We start from the raw sequence: 20,008 nt of genomic DNA, 5'->3' as shown, positions 1-20,008 counted from the left end.
TCTGGCTTTAAAATGCTCTGTTGTTTTCTAGTTCAGGTAATAAATCCATCCTCCAAACTGAGGAAAAATAGGAGATGGTCCATTATTTCTCTGTTTTTCTTCTGTGCAATTTAGATTTTTAAAAGAGGGAGAGGAAAAAAGATGAGTTATACCTGCTTTGGAGGCATAAATTGCAACCTTAAAAGTGAAGCTGTATGTTTAGATGTCCAGCTGAAGTCACAGGGTTTGATTCAGCCCTTGCCTGGTTCCAGTTTCACACCGAGATGACTCTGTTGAAATTCCCTCATATCAAGCTATGGCATTTCTTTAATTACTCTGTGCTGTCAGAGCAGCACAAAAGGACTAGAAAGTTGGTCAGAATCCAACCCACTGATCAATCTGGAGACATTCCCCGAGTCCAGCAGGGTTTAAGCCATGGCTTCTGAACCAAAGTCTTTAACTATGCGAGAGACTATAGTCTGTTCTCGGACCACGACAAGTGTTGTGCTGAAAATTGGTTTTGGTGGAACAGGAGTGGAAATGGCTGGAAAGAAGGTGACCTTAGACCACGTAGGCAAGGTTGCACAGTTACGTTTGCTTTGGAAGCCTAAGAGAAGAAAAAGATCCGTTACAAGAGAGATTGACCAACATCAGTGCAGGTATATGGCACAGATTGCCTGCGTAGTAGTACGGTCAAGAAGAGTCCAAGGGCAGATGTGTATCCTCAAGACTTCCTGGAGAACCCAAGAAATGCCACAAAAAGGTGTTAAAAGCACAGACCTGTGGAAGCCCTTGATGTAACACACCAGTGTTGTTAGATCGCACAAGCCAGGTTCAGTAGCTTTGATCCACCCCGATCAGCTCTGAAATAAAATACATTCTCCCATATACTTGAAGCAGGAACAGGCTGTGTGGAGCAAGAACTGTCATCCTCTGTTTGTACAGCACCTAGCAATTATTCATATAAATGAAAAATAAAATCAAGCGAGCAGAGGCACCAAGCAGTGTCGGTTTTCCCTCCTATTATCTGCTTGCAGAGAGGCCAATTCACATCAGATGAGGCTCAGTAAGTAAACGGCAATAAGGTAACAAGCCAGCTAGGTTGAGTCTTATCTCAGTAAGTGCACACTAACTAATCCCACCGAAACACACCTGTATTTTGCATACAACAGCTCACACAAGTTCATTAATGTGCGTCTGGCCACTAATATTGTACGCTGTAAAGGTGAATTCTTCTGAAGGGGACTGTCCAGCATAAGAAGGATAGTAACAAGAACAATTCTTTAAAATAAGGACGGTAACATTTAAATGATACTTTCCAGCTAGGAATTACAAAATACTAAATTCTTTCAGACGGTGTGAGTGTTAAGTTGGAGGTACATATTGCACCTGCAGACAAAAATAAGCCATCCCTTCTGAGCAGTTTAAAAATGCAGAGGCCCCCCCGTCCCCCAACCTTTGGCAAGCAAAATATAGTTATCCAAGCTGAAAGCTAGGCAATGCCTTGAAGTTAAGCCCTGGGGACTCACACATTCGAAACCTGCTCGCTCATCCTCTTCAGTGCCCAGGCATTTATAGCGATCTCCATTCAAGCATTGGTTTTCACATACTGTCAGTTTTGTTGTAAGTACTGACACAATCAGGAAACAGGAGAGCCCGGGGCAGATTTCACAGGCAGCGGTCACAGATTACAGCAGGAGCGTGGTGTGCTGTCTTTCCACTGAAGTGCAATTTCCATTATCCACTATCAACAGGCAATAACTGGCCGCACAAGGTGTGATTCTTGATAACGTGGGTGATAATAGACCAAATAAGGTGGCACTGGCACTACCATAGCACCTGTATCTGGTATGCTGGTCTCTACTGCACTTCTTCCTCTGTATCCACCTCCACCAGCAGCCTGGGGACAGCGAGGTCTGTAAGGCCGCTGTATTCAAGCAACAGAACAAATAGGTTGAAAATCTCCCCTCCCTTCTCTCCCAGCAGCTCTCCTCCCTTCATCCAGCAAGCTACCGGACCGGAGACATTCTGCATACATAGTAGAAAGCCAGAGGGAATAGCAGAAAGCCATCTTACCCTGAAGGAATAAAGGAAGGTAAGGAAGACCCCAGTGCTCACTTATACAGCAGTTGCCTGAAGGCGCACACAGTGCTGTAATACTACTTTGGTAGTTGTAGCACAAAAACTCCAGATAGCATTATCACTATTTACACACAGTCCATTGGCATACAATCACTTAGCAGCTCTTTATCCTTTCCAACAGGAATTTATCAGAACAATTGTCTTCTTAGCATTAAGTGCAACTAGAGAAGAGAGGGACAATCTCCACCTCTGCAATGTGCTGAAGCACAGGCTTGTCCAGTATAGCAAACATTTCAAAAAGCAGCAGCTACATCTTGTGGAAAAATTTAGCATTGCAGGCTTATTCCTAATAAATGCGAGTTTATAAAGTTAATAGCTCAAGTTCAGCATTATATTAATCTAGCCAGGGATTCTGCTGAAATGCTTCACCCTTTTCTACCCCTATTTGTGTGTAAGATGTACAAAGTGAACCTGCACAGCACACTGATCCACTGCAAAACAGCAGTTTTGTCCAGTCAACACCCTTTCCCCCAGACTAGTTTGTCCGACTCATCACACCACCGAGATGACCCAACACCAGGGGGGAAAGAGCAGGCCTACCCTTTGTGGCTGCACGCTTAACCTTATCGAACCGTAGGCTACACCAGCCTATAACCTCAACATTCACTGAGGACTTGAATAAAAATCAGTTTCTATAATTAAACACACATGGGCAAGACAGTTCACAAATTAGACCAAGTACAAGATTTCTCATCTGTATGGTTGTCTATTACAAAGGAACATTCCAAGACACAGCCTTGAGCAATCCCTGCTATCTGAAGTTGAGGCAGGGAGTAGACTTTGGTTTTGTACATTCTATGACTAATTTTTTCTCTGCTACCATCTGGCACTTTCCTAAGCAGTAAGTTAAGGAAAACATAGAGCAGAGCAACTTCCGCAGGAGCTAGGCGTTCTGTATTGTTGCTACTGACTTCATACTGACCCTCTCAGGTTAGTGCAGAAATCACAAAGAAAACATCACATACCATGAACCTGAAGTGTGTTAATTAACTGTAGACCTGCTCCGCTCTATAGGGCGTTCCTGCTACATGCAGTTGCCAATAAACATAACAGTACTGATCAGTAGCTACCTAACCAAACGGTAGACCCCAGATCTCCTAAGCACTGCTACTCATTTTACCATACATGTAAGGGAAGGGCTCCAAGCACACCTACAAGCACCCCCAGCAGCAACAGCCCTTCTGAGAGGAAAAGGCAGCTACTAGTCAGGCAAGTGAGGGAATGACCTCCCAGTAATATTAGAAATAAAAAGCTGTAGCTTGCAATAAGACAACCCTGTTAATGTCTGTTAGGTAATAACAGCTTATCTGAAATGTCTGCTACTGCCCTCCTTAAAGCTGACTTCATCATAACCTGTGACCTGCAGCCTATATCTCTCAAGGCTTTCCATTACAGGCAAGTGGCAGGGAGCTCTCGACTGGTGACTGGAGAGTCAATAGCATCGGACAGATTAGTGACATGAAAAAAAAAATCATGGAGATAAGAGTAGCAAGCAATGTGTCCCGCTACTCAGTACTCTGCTTAGCTTGTCTGCAAAAACAGAATCACTCCAGCTCCTCTTTAAAAAAAAAAAAAACACAAACCTGAAGTTCCAAATTTTTTTTTACATCACTAAATTTAAAAAAACATCATCCCACCCCTCCCCCCCCATGTTCTGTTCACAAATAAAGTACAAGACAACCATATGAGATATTTTGCTTATTATTCACTTTCAAGATTAGTAATGGGCTTGGGTTACTGCAAACATTTAGCAAGTCTTCTAAAGGTTCACACCAATAAGCAAGTGTCTTACGAAAAAGGACTATAGGTAGCTGTTGACAGGGTATGACATCTAGTCTGTTTAAACTTCCAGTTTTTACTTTATAGCATTTGTGACAGGTCAAATTTTATTACAATCTTGTAACTCTGGAATGTTTTGATTCAAGTGAGACAGCAGGAAGTGCAAAATAGAGACATGGCCGATGCTGATCCTCACCAGCAAAGCCAGGTCATGTGTACAGAACCTTGGCGTTCTTACACAGCGAAAAGACTGAGGGCGAGACTTAAGTTTTTCCCTTGAGTGACATGTGAAAATGTTATGCAAGACTTGTTACCTACTGGAAGCACCAACTGAACTTAAGTATTCATGAACTTGTCAGTTTATTGACATTTCCTACAAAAGATACAGCCAATAATATGCAAGACAAGTGCAAATCAAGAGTTTTATTTTTTCCTCACATACATAATTAAAAAAGCAAGTGAACAAGACAGGAAGTCAGAGAGACTAGACATATTTACAAGACAGTTAAGCTATCAAATTTTTTCCATCTTCAAGATCAAATCATCACAGATTTTCGTTAGTTCATCATTTTCTTTAGTCTGTTGAAGACAAAAAAGTGGTGAATTTCAGGTATGCTGAAAGTATATCCACTATACTGTCCCTACTTCTACAGTAATAATACCTGGGGACCAACTGATCTAGGGAAATAAGACTTTTCAGACTCAAAGTCTTTTTGTTAGATACATTGAAATTCAAGATAGTGACAGTTTAGATTTTAATCTTCACAAGACAGACAACTCTGTAGGATGATGCTTTATACTTCTACTGACATGTGGCAATAATTTCTAGTTTGTATAATTCCTTATATGTTCAAACTATTTTAGTAAAAGTTTTTAATATAAAATGTTACTGTATTTATAACAGGAACAAAACTAGTTCTGTGTTAAATGGCTTGCCTCATCTCTCAAGTTACAGGCCTACTGTAACACCAGCTATGCAAACCTTAGCCATAAGCCTAAAGACTAACACAAATGTGGGACTTTTCCCTAACAGGAATGTGTCAGCATTATCTATTTTTGAGTCTTCCATGCCAGCAAAGATACAACCATGATGCAGTAAAACTAATAGCATGCATTTCCAGCAATATGACTTTTAACCTTCAAAAAGCTTTTTCCTTTGAAGGGTTCTAACAAAGGAAACTGATGTGCCTTTACAAAACATTCTAAGACTTTATCTATGCAATATGAAATACCGCCATCAAATACAATGATTAACGGCCTGAAAATTATTGCAAGAGTTCAGTCAATACAAAAGCATCTGTATTAGTGCTGAGAGCTTGCAAATCATATGTTTATGAACAGGCTGAATCAGACAGTTATTCAAGATTCATTCCCAGATTCTGCCCTGGGACATGTTTAAGTTTTAGATCACTATCTCCTTCAGTAGTTCAGATAACCTCCTGACAGAGTAGCCTGGACTGATCACTTCTGCGACCCACCTATGGGAACAAACCTTTTGCTCCAGAAAAATCTAAACACACAGATGACTCTTGACAGAGTTGTGCCTTAAGTTTCAGTGCCTATTTCCCAAAGCCTGCCAGTACAGCAGCCAAAGCCAGCACAGTTAGCCTGGCTATTTCTAGCACTGGTACAAGGCAGTTCTTGACCTAGTCTAAGGCAATAGCTTGAAGAGAGTCACTCATGGCATTTTGACTAACCTTTTGTTCAAGGCTCCTCTCTAAAGACTGGATCCTCATTTGTTCTTTGCGGAGACTGGCTTGTAGTGCTGCAGTCTCTGATTTAGCTTTGCTTCGTACCTGGGCAATTTCCTCATTTGCTCTGAAATGGAAGCAAGATGGTGTTTACATCCCCTTCAGACAGCACAGCAAAACTGTTCACAGAATCACGCTAGATTCTCGTACTTTGGATCAATCTCCAAACTAAAAGTGTTTTAAGCCAAGTTTTAGCATTAATGAACCACATTTTGCAGCAACTGTGAAAACTATGTTTTTTCACTCCCAGTACTTGGCTTCTTGACATGGTACTTACTGATGCAGCTTTTCTTCAGCATGTGCCTTTAGCGCCTGATATCTCTGCTCCTCTTTTTTAATTCTAGCCAGGTATTCTTCAGCACATTTTTTCAGAGCTTCTTCATTCTGTCCCAAGAATAAGAAGCTTAGTTAGCTTCTGTGCTAGTACATGGAAGAGTCTCTCCACTTCACAAAGGGGCTATCTGACTACACTGAAGCAAGAGTATTCGCTCATCAGAATAACAAGAACAACTGTGAAGTCCTACAGACCTACATAGGGACTAAAGTTCCCCCTTTCAACTCTTAACTTTGCAAACTAACATTTATTCACCCCATTGCCCTCCCAACATACTCTGTTTAGTAAAGTTTGCTACTAAATAAAGGGGAAAGGTCATTGAAACAAAGGTCACTAATCAGTTTTGTGTGTTCTGTTTTTTTTTTTTTAAATCAGCTTTGTCTTAGCTTACAATTGTCCTAAGAATAGCTAGAAATTCAATTACTTCAGAGAATCCTTGGAAAGATTCAGGCTTTGGACCCTGATGTAAGTGAATCCAACATTAACAGCAAGAAAGTTACCTTGGTAGGCACAGACACTATGACACCCAATTTTATTAGCTAGTACAGCAAGTTGGAACCGTTTGAAACAAGTGCTAAGACTTCCTACTAATTCCAGCTTTTGAATTTAGCAACTCTGTTTCCAAGTGATGCTTTAACTCTGTGCTAAAAGGGCTTCTGAATTTAGGGTGGAAAGATGGAACAGACACAACATAAAGGAAGTCTGACATGTTAGTAAAGCAGAAACTTAAGTCATAACAGCCATTACAACTGTTGCTCAAACCTAGACTACCATGAACCTTATAACAGGTTAGTTCTAAGCTTGAGTAAATAGGGGACATTAAAGGATAACTGAAGGAAAAAATCTGAAGCCACTTTTTTAAACACCAACTGAATCAATTTTTATGCATTTCATGCAGTAAGAAACCATAGCTTATGCTCCTCATTAGCTTCATTCCTCCAGTCTCTGAAGATGCTGCAGAACACAGGCCTGACTTTACCATGTTGGGTTTTTTTTAAGCTAAAGAACACCCAATAAGGTATTATCATTTTGATTTGTAATAGCAAATTCTCTTCACCATCCATTCAACAGGATGCAGAGGAAACAAGCTGCCCTTATACAGCAGTTGCTACATGAGAGTCTGTCTCTATGATTAACAGAAAAATGATATGCATGCAGCAAGAAACAGCTCATTCATCTGTTCGAAGAAACTTTGGCTTCTAACAGAGAGATAGTTATACTTTAAGGCAGCCACTAAATACAACAAACCAGTAATTTTTTAAATCTTTAATAAACAACTTAGCACCTGGTTTTACAGGTAGTACCTATACTAGCTAACTAATGGCTGCTCTAGAAATTTATTTCCTCTCCACTAAGTCTCATTTATCCTGGAAGGATATTATTTGCATTATAGCATCTTACTTTGCGGTAACCCTCTAGCACTTCTTTCTGTTTTTCAAATCGTTTGAAGAGTTCAGAGAAAGATTTCTCCATAGAGTTCAGATCTGAAATAACTTGTTGCTTCTCTTCCACCATCCTCTGCATTTCCTTCTTTGAAAATTCCTTCTGCTTCTGAGCATCCTCTAAAGAAAGTGGAGTTAACAGGGTTACACTCATGATAGTTATTGCATTAGCATAAAACTAGTTCCATAGTATGGACAGATAACCCCCACACCTTCAGTTCTTCCTCTTAAGCAAAAAAGGATTTCATGACATAGCCTCTCCTCTGGAAGGACACCGTATCTTTGCTTTTAAGGAAGCAGTTATACTCTTTGCTACATACTACCTCGGACCAATCCTAAGGCCGTTAAGGACCAATTATAAGGTGCTTGCCCAAAGCATTGTTTCTCCTGCAATATAGTCAAAATACTACACCCAAGTTTACCGTAACAGGAGCCTCAAGTGGTGTGATAGAAGCAAGGAATCCAAGAATATCTGTTTGAATACACACTGGAAGAATATAGCTGGAAGAACTGGAGGAGACTGGGATAACAAGCCAAACTAGCATAGCAAACTCTTTCAGGACAAGTTTTGGTCAGCACACCCGAGTTATGTTTCCCACAGGCTCAAAGAAGCACAAGAAAGCTGACATAATATTCTGTCTCCCTAAAGAACTAAATTTAAGCAAGGCACGGATTTGGCTATTCAGCTTTGAACCAGGAGAATGTACCTATACAACAAGAGTTTCATTTAATGTCTTCCTAGCATTGAAGCCACAAACTTGACTGAAGCAAAGGCCAGGTCTGTCCAGCAAGAACTCCTATTGACATCTTATCACTTAAATGAGGTCAGATAAACAGTTAAAACTGGCAGATCCAGTTGTCTACACCTTGTGTTTAATAAGCCAACAGCTCACACTCCAGTGGAGAATAAGAAAAAAGTTAGATGTGTTCACGCCTGATTCAGGAAGTCATCATTATCTACTGAGTGATATCATGTCTGTATGAATATGCATAAAAGTGTTACTCTAACTTGTCTGAAGCCTTACACTCACCCTGGAAGCACTTGAAATATCAATGCCAGCAGAAGTGAAAGAGCACTAACTTCAGTTAGTAACCTTAGGCTAAGCATGCCCCACCCGTCCCAAGCCATTCAAAGTGTAAATATGGAACTTACCCATCATTTGCGTTATTGTACCTTCAAACTCAGCAACTATTTTTCTAAAAAAAAAAAAACCATGAAAAACAATGTTGAACATAAGTTAGAGAAAGCAGCTGGAGTAAGTAAGTAGATATAAAAATCAAGACACATTCATACCCCATTTCCTTGTATTCCATATGAAGCTTATCATACTTCTTCTTCCATTCCTGTGTCTCCAACTGTTTCTCTTGAACCTTTGAGGGAAAAAGTAAACGTTTATTTCTTGCACAGGAAGAGATACAAAATTTGATACTTGGAACAGTCTAAAGGGCAGCTTAGGTACACTTATAACTTGATATGGAGAAAAACAAGTTCTAACTGCTAACAGATTCAAAATTAAGTGTTACATTACAAAGTTGAGTCAAATAAGATGTAGCTTGATGTGTAGATTTCACATACATGATTCCCACTCAATGTTACCAACCTCTCAAATGGCAATATCAGAGCCAACTCAGCCAATCTCCTGGCTACTCTTATTCATCCTATATGTGGATAATTGTTCGTTGGCCGGTAACGTTCTCTCAAGAAGTAATATTCCCTCAAGTGACATTTCCCTTTTATTTACAAGGCAGACAAAATAAGCCAACAAATCTGCTAATCTTAACACAGGAAAGAGCAAATACCAGAAGGCTACTCTAGTCAAGATCAATTGTTGTTGGGAGTCATCTGTATTCAAACACTCAATCCTCCCCCTACCATGATTCCAAATTTAAAGACACCTCAGTTCATTTAAGAATAACCATACCTATTTCACATCAGCTGAATTAAAGCAGAACTCACAGTAACAGTATTAAGCAGTATAAGCATTCTTTGCTATATGCTTTGTGCAGACTCCATGAACTTAATTTTGTCCTGGGGTTTCTATTAAGAACTTTAACACTAATAGTTGACTGCCATGTGGGAGGCCTTCAATGACAAAGGCCCAAAATACATAAAACAACCTGGAACTTTAAACAAGAGAAGGTGAGAGCACATGATTACTGCTGATTTCCCCTCAAAGTTGCATGATACACTGTAGTACGCTGCTTTTCAGTATTTGTTTTAGAGTAAACTCATTTTAAATGTATTGTAATATTTCAGATGACAAGAAGTGGGGCACAAGTAAAAAAGAATGTACCAAAATATAAAGAGAAAGAATTAACAAAAGTTAGGCTAGAAACAAATGTTACAAAAGCAAAAATATGGGAAGATGGAAACTGGTTAGGAACTTCCCATTTGCAAACTCAGAAATGGTTCAGTAGACCCAAAAAAAAAGCACACTTTCACGAAGTGCTGTATTTGCCCAGAAGGAAAACAGTTTTTTCCTCTCCTCTCACTCTTGAGTTGTTGCACCAAAAAAGTCATCTTTAAATTTAGTCTGTCTTCCTTTCAAGTTAATACAGTAATTCCAAGCATTTTTATTTATGTGACACAGCTGGAGTCATCCAGTCACACCTGTCTTGCTACAACTATGTTCAGACATTTAAAATAGTTCTTTGAAATGAAAGATTAGAGCACCAATTTTAAGATATTACAAGCTTTACCCCCTGTTATATAAATTTTTCATTTTAGATCAATACACTAGGAGCTGTCCCCTGTCAAAGCTACACTTGTTCTCCTGTACTAGACAGTATGCTGGGTAAAAGTGTCCTCCTAAATGACAGAAAGCAAAAGTTACTCCTAGAAAAGCTAGTATCTTTGTACTCCAAAGGGAAAGAATAACTAAAGTAGCAAATAATCACAGGTCATCTTCGTTTGGTGTCCTTAGTGTCACTGCCAGCAGTATAGCTAGTCAGGAATTTTGAATGCTCCGTTTTCTTCTGAAGTTAATTTGAAGTGACACAATTAGCTTTAAGGACATTTATGCTTAAATACTCCCCTTCCATTATTTAGTATTTGTAAGGTTACATAACCCAGAAGCTATAATGAATCAAGTGCTCAGATTTTTGAAGTGACTGGATACATAAAACTCTTCTTGCATCAGTAAGATGGGGGTTCAAAAGCAATTCCTGTAGTGATATAGTTACAGAATATGCTTGAAATACCACCAACTTCCCTCCCTACTACTTCCCTCCTCCACTGATGTTTTTCTCCTCCAGAGTGAGCTCCAGATCTCACTTATTTTATTAGCTGAACATACTCTTGTACCTCCCCATCCCACAAAAAAATTGATCACTGCACTGAATTGACATTACAGTTTTATCTTGTTTTAAGGAAGTTACATCAGAAGCAGCCACTCGGTCCCATTGGCAAGAACAGGTATTTCCTGGCTAGTTTAATAAAGAGTATTCAGATCACTGATATTAAGCCTAACCATTCCATCTGATAACAGATGCTTTTTAATACTGACCAGTTCTAAGGCAGAACCTGACTAATAGCGAAGTTTACCGTATTTCTTTATATATTAGCTCTGAAGAGTTCTATACCTACTGCTCCTATCAAGTGCACAGCAAGCTTTTCAGAATGAGATGCTTATGTCAAGTACAATGGAAAGAATTACCAAGTATAGAGATTTATACCAGATAATCTAAACAAAAGGAACTTTCAAAGGCTACGCAAAGTTCTGCTTTGAAGGATCACCATACCTCTCTCTTAACCATTTCAACAGCTGCATCCATGTCTTTTTGGCTGTATTTTAGCACATCTATAATAGCATCCACTGCAGTGTTTGTGGAAGCAGCAAAAGGGAGTGAAGGAACATCACTAGTCAGGGAGTCTGGAATTAGGGGACCTGTGTCCTGTGAGGGAAAAAAACAAAAAGCCGAGTTTCAGATTCCTATTTTCATGCCATTGATTAGCTCTATGCTAAGTCAGATTATTTGATGCTAAGTCAACATATTTTACTTAAACATCCAAAATATCTCCATAACTTTGTTACCATAACTTTCTTACTTTGTAGATAACTACATAGTTCCAAAAGTTATCTTTAAGATGTAACAGAAACTGCTATCCACCAATTATAGCTATCAGAAACAAAGCAAATGACACCATGCTGTTCCCCACCAGCGAAAAGGCACCATTTCAGGATGAACTGCTTTGTGCAGATCTGTTCATAAAAGGCTGTTCAAACCTTAGACTGTAGAGCATCAAGTTTAATCAAAGAAATGCTTTTCATCCCAGCACTGCAATTAAAATACAAGCTTGTCTTATTTTTGTGGCTTCAGCTGTATGAAAAAGATTGCTTGATTAAAGCATTGTTAAAAAACAGCTCAAATTCACCTAGACCACGTGCAGTGCCACCAGTTTCCATAAAAAAGATTTTTAATACTTAAGAAAATGAAGTCTATCAAAAAGTTCAACTTTGATATAAGTGAGTATCCAGTCTGTTTAAGAGAACAGTTTAAATAAGCATTAAGTATTCTGCAATCCTTAGAATATCTGCATAAGTCTTAAATCCAGAACCTAGCCCATCCCTTTCCCAAAATATCAACAGGAAACCTGATACCATTCCAGACACCCTTACAGAAGTTGTAAATGTTCCTAGAAGATCTAGTCCTCTTGGTTTTTCTTCATTTTGAAGACTCACTGCAGGCTTTTCAGCTTCTTCAAGCAATTTACTTAAATCAGCAACAGGACTAGAAATGAACAAACATACACCATTACATTCAAGCGCTGCCTTTCTTTGTAAAGCCATGTACTACAACTTAGATTAAGTCAATACCTACCCATGCTGAAGTTGAGCTGTCATGATATTCATATTTGTTTCAATAGTACCAGAAATTGGTTCTCTTGGACTGTCTCTCAATAGAGGGTCAAACTTCAAATACAGTGACTGTTTCCTCAAGGCAGACTCTTTGAACTGAGGGGAAAGAGGCATAAACCGACAGGTATGTTGCTTCACAGCATAACACACACATCCCACACACGCACGTAAGTAATCCTCTGGAGAGAGGGTAAGTATTCTTCAGTGGCCAGGGCATTGTTCTCAGGAGAAAAATTACGTAAGAGAACTCAGTGCCCACACGCTTACATCCTTATGTACTATCAAGTGAACTCGATCTGCTCACAGACAGAACCAAAAGGGCAAACATTTATGAACTATTCAAAACCAGCAGAAGACACTGAAAGGGAAAGATAGTATTGTAAGCTGAATGAGCAGTGTATGTCATACAACAATAAGGACAAACACAGCATGATCAAAAACAATTTCAATTCAGTGTATTCACTCCTTCTCTGGACCAAAGTAGGAGAAAGAATAACTAAGCTGAACTGATTAAAACATGACATGCCCAATTTAGAGACAGATTTCCTGGAACTGCCCATAAAACAAAAGAGCTTAGAAAAAAATATTTTCAAAACAATGATCCTGCACTTTCAAAGCATTAAGTTCTTGCAGTTTTGGCAACCAGAGAGGTGAAAGATCATCCATCTCAGTTTCACAGCTATTAAAGTAAAATAGCACCTTTGCAAACTAAAAGCAAAAGACCTCTGATCCTTAGCAGAATTGCTTATAACTACATTTTCTTCCACCACCACCCCCTGCCCAGCCTTGTCAACACATTCTGTTGGAATAGAACCTATATTTCTGTGGGCAAGTTCAAAGTGAAGTTAGTTCATGAAAACGTTTAAGGCTTGACAGTTTCATCTTCCTTTCCTCTCCCCTCTGCCAGGGAAGCAAACAAAACATTTCAGTGTCATACTTACTGATGAAGTCCCAAACTGTTCCAGATAGTCTATTTCTATGCCCATTCCTAGAACTGGAAAAGGAAGTGATACAATGAAGATGCAATATTGTCATATTGTCTTACAGTGAAGGACCCACAGACAGAAACAAATAGATATGTGTATAAAGCAAATAAATCCCTGCTCCCATCTCATGAGCTCTAGTTTCACTTGCTAAAAGTACTGTATTTCTATCTGGACCTGAAAAAAATAAAAAAATCAGGCAAAGATTTCTAAGCTAAGCAAACTTACAGCTTCCATTTGTCCCTAAATACCTGTAAGAATATATAGAATTTAACACTCAGCTGAAGAACTTCTGTTGTTCTATGGTTAAAGTGGCAAGCACACTCAGATGTTCTACTCTTTTATACAGTGCCCCATAAAAGAGTAAGATTGGCAATCTCACTATGAAAATTAGCACAGTGCTCGGATTTGAACAATGAATTTACAGCCATTTCTCAATATACTGATTCCACTCAAGTATCAAGATAAGTAACAGACTGCACTGCAGTCAAATAATTTGCTCATTCTTCCACACAATGCTCCTACAAGGAATAACCCTTCCAGGTGGTTAAGTCACAGCTATGTAGTAAGCTTTCAAGACAGGCATGCAAGTGCAGAAAGACCATCCATACTGCAATATGAGTCAGTATTCAAGTAGTGCTAAGGCCTGCAGTAATCTACAAGACTCACAAATACAGGCAGTTGCACAGCTCTAGTGCCCTCAATTTAGAGGGTCCTTAAAAATCACTTCTGGTATTAAGGGAGCATTTTTTCAGCACAGAAAGCTGCCACTGAAACTCTAAAAAGATTGTTTCTGTACCAGCCTAAAATTTATCCTTCCAGGCAGCTGAATGCTAATAGCCAGCTTTTTGAATTTAGCTTAATCCAGAGAAAGTTAGAAATACGCTTAGGTACGTTTCCCACCCGTGCTAGTCATTGTAGGTTTTACAGTCCTTTCAGAAGAGCAAGATGAGAGAAAAACTAGAATCCATGCCAAAACTGAAGTAGAGGAATACATACACAGAGGTTATTGTAACAATATCTTTTCAGTCTGTTCTAAAGAAATGCCCTTACCTTCTGATGATGGTCTGAAGAGTTCTTCAGGTTCAGTGTTAGCTGTCTGCTCATCTGCTGCTATTTCAGTTCTGTGGGAACTAGGTTTAATTTCTTCTGCAGACATTGACTTTTTTCCACTGTCAGCAGAAACCAAATTATCTTGAGAGGGGACATTAGCTGGAGACATTTTAGATGGGCTCATTTGCTTCTCCTGATGAGAAAAACAATCCTTTACTGTTAAAATAATGATTTAAATGCAATGAAAATCACAATGATCAAATTGGTTTGTCATAAACTAGCTGGGCAGCCAGCATAATAAATCAAGAGTTCACAGGCATAGAAACTAAGCTACCAACACTGAGTGCAGCTCACATGATACAGCAGTCACTTTTTTTTCTTAGAGTCCACACCCTTATGTTTGTCCTTATATGTGACTGCTGATCAAAAAAAGATACTAGATACCAAGGTACCAATTTGGCTGTCTCTGATGTTACCTTCAAAAGACAAGTCTGCACAGCTGATAGTCATTCTAGAGCTGCTGAAGATGCATAAACACACCAATTCTTAGACAAAAATAACAAACATGAGTTTGACAAGGTTAAGTCAAAGAACTCCATTTCATGGAACAACTCAGCAAGAACTGGCTATCTTTCCTATACCTTACCATGGCTATCTCTCCTGGAAGTTCAGCTGCTGCTTGAACTCCTGGCTTGTCTTCTTGAGTTCTTGGCTTGTCTTCTACCACAGTCTGTTTGCTGATTTCCCTAAAGAAAAAAAAAAATCAAAATCCAAGTCACACAGACAGTTCCAAGTTCTGTATTACCAGATATACTGAAGCTTTGGTCAAAGTAAGCTTCTTTGAGAGTTTCTACTGCCACAGTACAGGAAGCTTTATGGAGGGTGGGGATGTAAATTCACTGTCTTGCCTGGTGACAACTTAAATGACAGAAAGCTCTCCCTCCATCAGAAGCAGTGTTATCTGAGAAGCAGAAAGTCACAGCAGTATCGCTTATTCCTATTCACTTAACACTGTTCTCTTATTTCCATTTAAGCTCATTTTTTTTAATTAAAGACAGGCTTTTTGTTTAATTAAGAACAGAATTACAATCAGCCTGCTACTCTTTCCAAAGTAATGCAGTGATTATTGGTGTAAAGCACAGAACTTCATTAGAGAAGTCCAACACTTCAGTTACTGCTGACAGCGCAAACTTAACTTTTCAGCTTGGTAAACAGTAGCTGATCATGTTACACAGGGAGCAAGAGAGCAAACATTTCTGTCAAATGAACTTCTTGTGCCAGTCTAGTTCTGGTAGGCACCTGGCTATCTGTAGTAATGCTGACATTTTAATAGTGAAACTTTCTAGGAAAGGCAACACAACATCTCCCGTTCTCAAATAAAGTTTTATGTGGTGCCAAAAAAATGCAACTACAGTGACAGGCCTTTTTATTGGAGAGAGCATTCAGATACCAAGAACATGCAAGGAAGAAACAGCACCTCATAGTTCAGTCAGGACACTAAGCAGAGAACCGAATTGCCTAGTCCCTTCACATGCTGCATGATGTGCAACACTGCTGCCTACTTACCCGTTTTTTTTCAAAGACAGCAGCAGCCACCTGATTCTCCACATTTTACTCTAATCTTGGAAGAGTGGGAAAAGAGCCACTTGACCAAGGTACTAATGCTTTTCCCATATAAGCCTGTTTTCTCCCATTCCTCCAGATTTAAGAGCATCTTTTGCCTAGAGCTAGCTATCTCAGGATGGTTTCCCCAACAAGATCTTTGCTGTTGCAACGTATTGTGTTAAAGGTTACAATGTGCAACAGACTCAGCCAGCCGTGGAGGGAGGAAGTCAAGGAGGTAGGAATCAACTTGTTACAGATACCACATAACTACCTTTTCCGCAAGTGAGTTCAAGGTGCTTCTACATTCAGCTACAGATTTACTTACGGACTTTTGGGTTCTCTTTTCTCAAGAGTTTCACAGGTACTTGGTCCATTATCCTGCTCCACTGGAAGAGGTTCCCTTCTTGATGATATACTATCCTGCTCCTCTTGCAGGTGAACTTTCTGAGGGCTAGGTTTAGAACACTTGGGTGAGATGGAAATTTTAGAGCCTCCTCCAAATGGATTAAAGTCTGGATCATCAAGTTTGTCCCAGTCAAACTTATAAGATGCTTTGGGAACAGGGATTTCATCTTCCACATTACTTTTATTTTGCACTTCAGTATTTTCTGTTTTCGTCTTAGTAATAGGAGTTTTTTTGGAAGGTGGCTTAATTCCAGGTCTTTTACCTAGTTTCTTAGGAGGTGGCTTTCTAGCAGTGGTATTATCAAAGTCAAATTCCAGTTTTACTGGTCCAGCCTTGGTGACACCTGGCTTTTCTGCACGTTCCCCTTTGGAGATAGCCAGCTCTTCTGTAGGCTTTGACTCTTCTGCAGAAGCTTTTTCTGCTACTGAAACATTCTGAAGCTTCAATTCCCCAGTTTTAGAAGAATTAGTTACATCAGAACTACTGGGACCTAAATTGCCAGATAACTGTACAGGAGGTGTAGGTGCTTCTGCTAATCCCACTGAATTATCAATTTGGCTCACATCTGCAGAAGCAGACTTCACATCCTGCACAGAAACACTGATTGCTTGCTTAGGAGACAACTTGGATTTGTTAGACTCCAGCTCTCTCAATACAGATTCTTGTCCAGAGAAAGGAGTCTTCTCCTCTTCACTTGAGCGCTCTGTACTTGCTGTGGTTGAAGCAAAAGAAGCTGTACCATCCAGAAGAGAATCATTACTTTTTTCAGAAGTTTTCTCAGGACTGCTAGATGCTCTTACAGGAGACTTTTGCAGATCTCCAGGAGAATGCTGCAACTGCACTGAACTTTGAAAGGGATTGATGTCATTTAAGTTATCAAAATCAAGATTGTAGGAACCTCGACTCTTCACTGGCATCTCATCATCTGGGTAAGGAGCCACACTGACCTTCTCTGGCATTTGTGTATTTATCACTGTATTATTTGCTTCAGCCTTTTGTTGACATGTGCTGCATTTAAAAAAAAGTCAGATCACACATGCTATAGCTATTTTTAGACATCATTTGAAGTCATCTTGAGAAAGGTATTTGCACAAGTAGCTTTGTATGCTCAATCTGATTTTTTTCTGACATAAGGCAACTGACAGCAAAAGAATATCATAACAGCAAGAATTCAGTTGCACCTAAACAGTCAGAAGTTATGAGCTCTGGTACACATGAACTATAGGGAGATCAATCCTTGAAACTAGTCAGTATTCTTAAGCTATCTGTTCTACGCAGCTACATTACCTTATGCCAGTCATCACTGGAGACTGCTCTACTCACTACAGCACATGGACATTTCTATTTCACTAGACAGTGAAACATACGTTGCTTAGGAGGAGAATTAAGAGTAAGCAGCTCAAACACAGGCACAACTAGTAGTACATCTTCATATAGATTCATCTACAAGTCATGACAGACTCACAAGTATAGGACCAAAACGAGTCATGATTCAGGTTCTCCCATTCTAGTCATTACTTTGTCCAGTCATTCTCGCAGATATTTTTCCCCTGAAAGTATGCACCAGCATTTCATCTATGAGGGCCTACATACCAAAACAGAACTTGAACCTGAGGCACTCTAAACTCTGTACAGCAGCAGATCTGAAGAGCAAAGCAGTATACAAGAAAATACTTCTCCAGTAAGAGAAAGGATAAGATTCTCTAGCAGAAGAAACAGGTTAAAGAAAGAGTCTGCGTACTCACTACTGCTGGGTATTCTACAGGTTATTGCTCTCCACTTCATTTCCCCAAAACTCTACTCAGCTTTTGAGGCTTAGCCTCAGACTACAGAGAGTTAAGCCATTACTTCCTGAAACAGGATTTCCTCCCATTGTTTTGTCCCTTCGTAAAGTTATTCTATCTATGTGCCATCCATATCTGCTGTACAACAGAACATGATCAAAAGCCACTCACTAAAAACACCACTTCGATAAACCCGAAAGCAAAGGCAGGAGATAAGAGTTCAGGAAGTCCTTCTCACCCGGTTTGAGTGCCTCTTCCCTGCAATAGTTCAGTCGCAGGCTTGTTCAACTACTCAGGCCCCTCCCATTCTCCTTCAGTGTTTAACCTAATAAATGCCAGTCAAGAGCAAGACACCTGCTTGAAACTTGAATTACTTGAGACTAGTCAAAAGTGACACCCTTCAGCAACACTCAGTCCTTTAGCTTGCTACAAACAGATCCTTACATTTTAAAAGTAGAAAGGACATGACAGTAAAAGCAATGTCTTGACACATAGTTATGCCCTAACTAAAACCAATTTGGTGCTAGCCCTTTTAACTCATTTGAGCCTTATATGTACTAAGTCTTCATTTATTCACAAGCAATACATTTGGAGCATAAATGCAATTAAGTAATTTAATTGTGATGGCTAGCTCAGAAGTACTTTTCTAAACTAGAGTATACATGCAAGCTAACAGCTGAAGCAAACCTATACATTTAAGAACATTTAGGTGTTCCCATCATTATCCCTTGTCCCCATCCCAAAAACAAGAATGGGGTCAAATGAAAGTACTGGGTAGTTAAAAAACAAGCAAAAGGATTTATTTCCTTGCAGAAGACAAAGCTAAGATCTGAGACTTCCTGCCACTGGGAATTATAGATGTCAGATGTTTATACAAGTTTAAAGAGGGGCTAAAAGAAGTCAGTAACAAAAATATGCATTGAGGCCTATTTTGTCATAACATTGTATTATTATACCACTATAACAATATTTCTAGTAAAGGATAGTTGCAAAACTCCAAATTGGAACACTGCAGACTTTATGCTCTTCTCTAGACAGCTACCATAAGCCACTTTGAGACCCAGGCTGCTAGACTATAAAGGCACACAAACTTTTTCGTACTTGGGATTGATGTTACATTCACTTTGTGTTGCTAGATTTTCTTTACTCTCAATACTCATTGACTCAAGGTGCCAATTCAAACTAGCCCTTCAGAAGATGTATCTTAAGGAGAAAAATCTAAAGAGATAAAACTGTACTTAACATACAAGAGAAGAAATTTTAAGGCTTAGCTTTAAGGATTAGCTTCAGAATAGTTGTAGTCTCACATGAAAACCTTACTATAGGAAACAGTTTTGTATTCTCTGCCTAATGTGTCTCTTCTCTTAAACTATTTACCCATATCATAAGTCATCTCTGAAATTAGTTACTGAATAGTTAGAAATAGAGTTCAGTATTCAATATTACAACCAAGATAATTGTCATTACTTTTAAGAAAATTTTATCTTTGAAAAACAGTTCATGCGAAGTCAGCATTAATTTTGGTCCTTTGTGCAGTTTACACCTTGTTATAAAATACAAAATTACATTTTAACTATACAAGTATATAATGGGGAAATATCAACTTGAGTATGTCCCACATTGCTAATACTACTAGCAGTGAATACATTACTTACTCAACATTGATGGGCGTGGATAAAAGATCATCCACCAAGGCTTCACTGCAATCTTCAAGCGTGAAAGTAGTCTCAAGTCTGTCTGTCATAGTAGGACTTAAGATTTTTCGAGTCTGAGGATCTCTTAGAGGAGTTTGAAAGGTTACCTTTAAGAAAGGGGTGGAGGGGGAAGCAAGAACATGAACACCACAGTATTTTCAAGCTCCAAATAGCATATGCATTCAGTAGCATAGAAG

General features: G+C 39.2%; 1 protein-coding gene across 4 annotated transcripts in view; it reads right to left on the bottom strand.

Annotated features, from left to right (window-relative positions):
- Positions 1 to 4,308: 4,308 nt before the first annotated feature.
- The window catches only part of TACC3 (transforming acidic coiled-coil containing protein 3), a 22,092-nt gene continuing 6,392 nt past the window's right edge, over positions 4,309 to 20,008 (bottom strand). For 2 of the 4 annotated variants that reach the window (XM_076335775.1, XM_076335774.1), the window contains exons 3-16: positions 19,773 to 19,918; positions 16,253 to 17,341; positions 14,969 to 15,068; positions 14,323 to 14,515; positions 13,228 to 13,280; positions 12,249 to 12,382; positions 12,029 to 12,158; positions 11,169 to 11,321; positions 8,722 to 8,798; positions 8,581 to 8,624; positions 7,387 to 7,547; positions 5,929 to 6,035; positions 5,598 to 5,718; positions 4,309 to 4,479 (exon numbers count right to left, since the gene is read on the bottom strand). In XM_076335775.1, coding sequence (XP_076191890.1) covers positions 4,414 to 4,479; positions 5,598 to 5,718; positions 5,929 to 6,035; positions 7,387 to 7,547; positions 8,581 to 8,624; positions 8,722 to 8,798; positions 11,169 to 11,321; positions 12,029 to 12,158; positions 12,249 to 12,382; positions 13,228 to 13,280; positions 14,323 to 14,515; positions 14,969 to 15,068; positions 16,253 to 17,341; positions 19,773 to 19,918 — 2,574 coding nt within the window. In that variant the 3' untranslated portion in view covers positions 4,309 to 4,413. Of the gene's footprint in view, positions 4,480 to 5,597; positions 5,719 to 5,928; positions 6,036 to 7,386; positions 7,548 to 8,580; positions 8,625 to 8,721; positions 8,799 to 11,168; positions 11,322 to 12,028; positions 12,159 to 12,248; positions 12,383 to 13,227; positions 13,281 to 14,322; positions 14,516 to 14,968; positions 15,069 to 16,252; positions 17,342 to 18,355; positions 18,425 to 19,772; positions 19,919 to 20,008 lie in introns of those variants that run through there. The other 2 variants (XM_076335776.1, XM_076335777.1) reach the window with 2 other exon arrangements.

The sequence above is a fragment of the Aptenodytes patagonicus genome, chromosome 4, assembly GCF_965638725.1.
Source record: "Aptenodytes patagonicus chromosome 4, bAptPat1.pri.cur, whole genome shotgun sequence".
NCBI classification, from domain to species: Eukaryota; Metazoa; Chordata; class Aves; order Sphenisciformes; family Spheniscidae; genus Aptenodytes; species Aptenodytes patagonicus.
The sequence above is the reverse complement of the archived record's forward strand: the minus strand, read 5'-3'. Positions and strand labels throughout refer to the sequence as shown.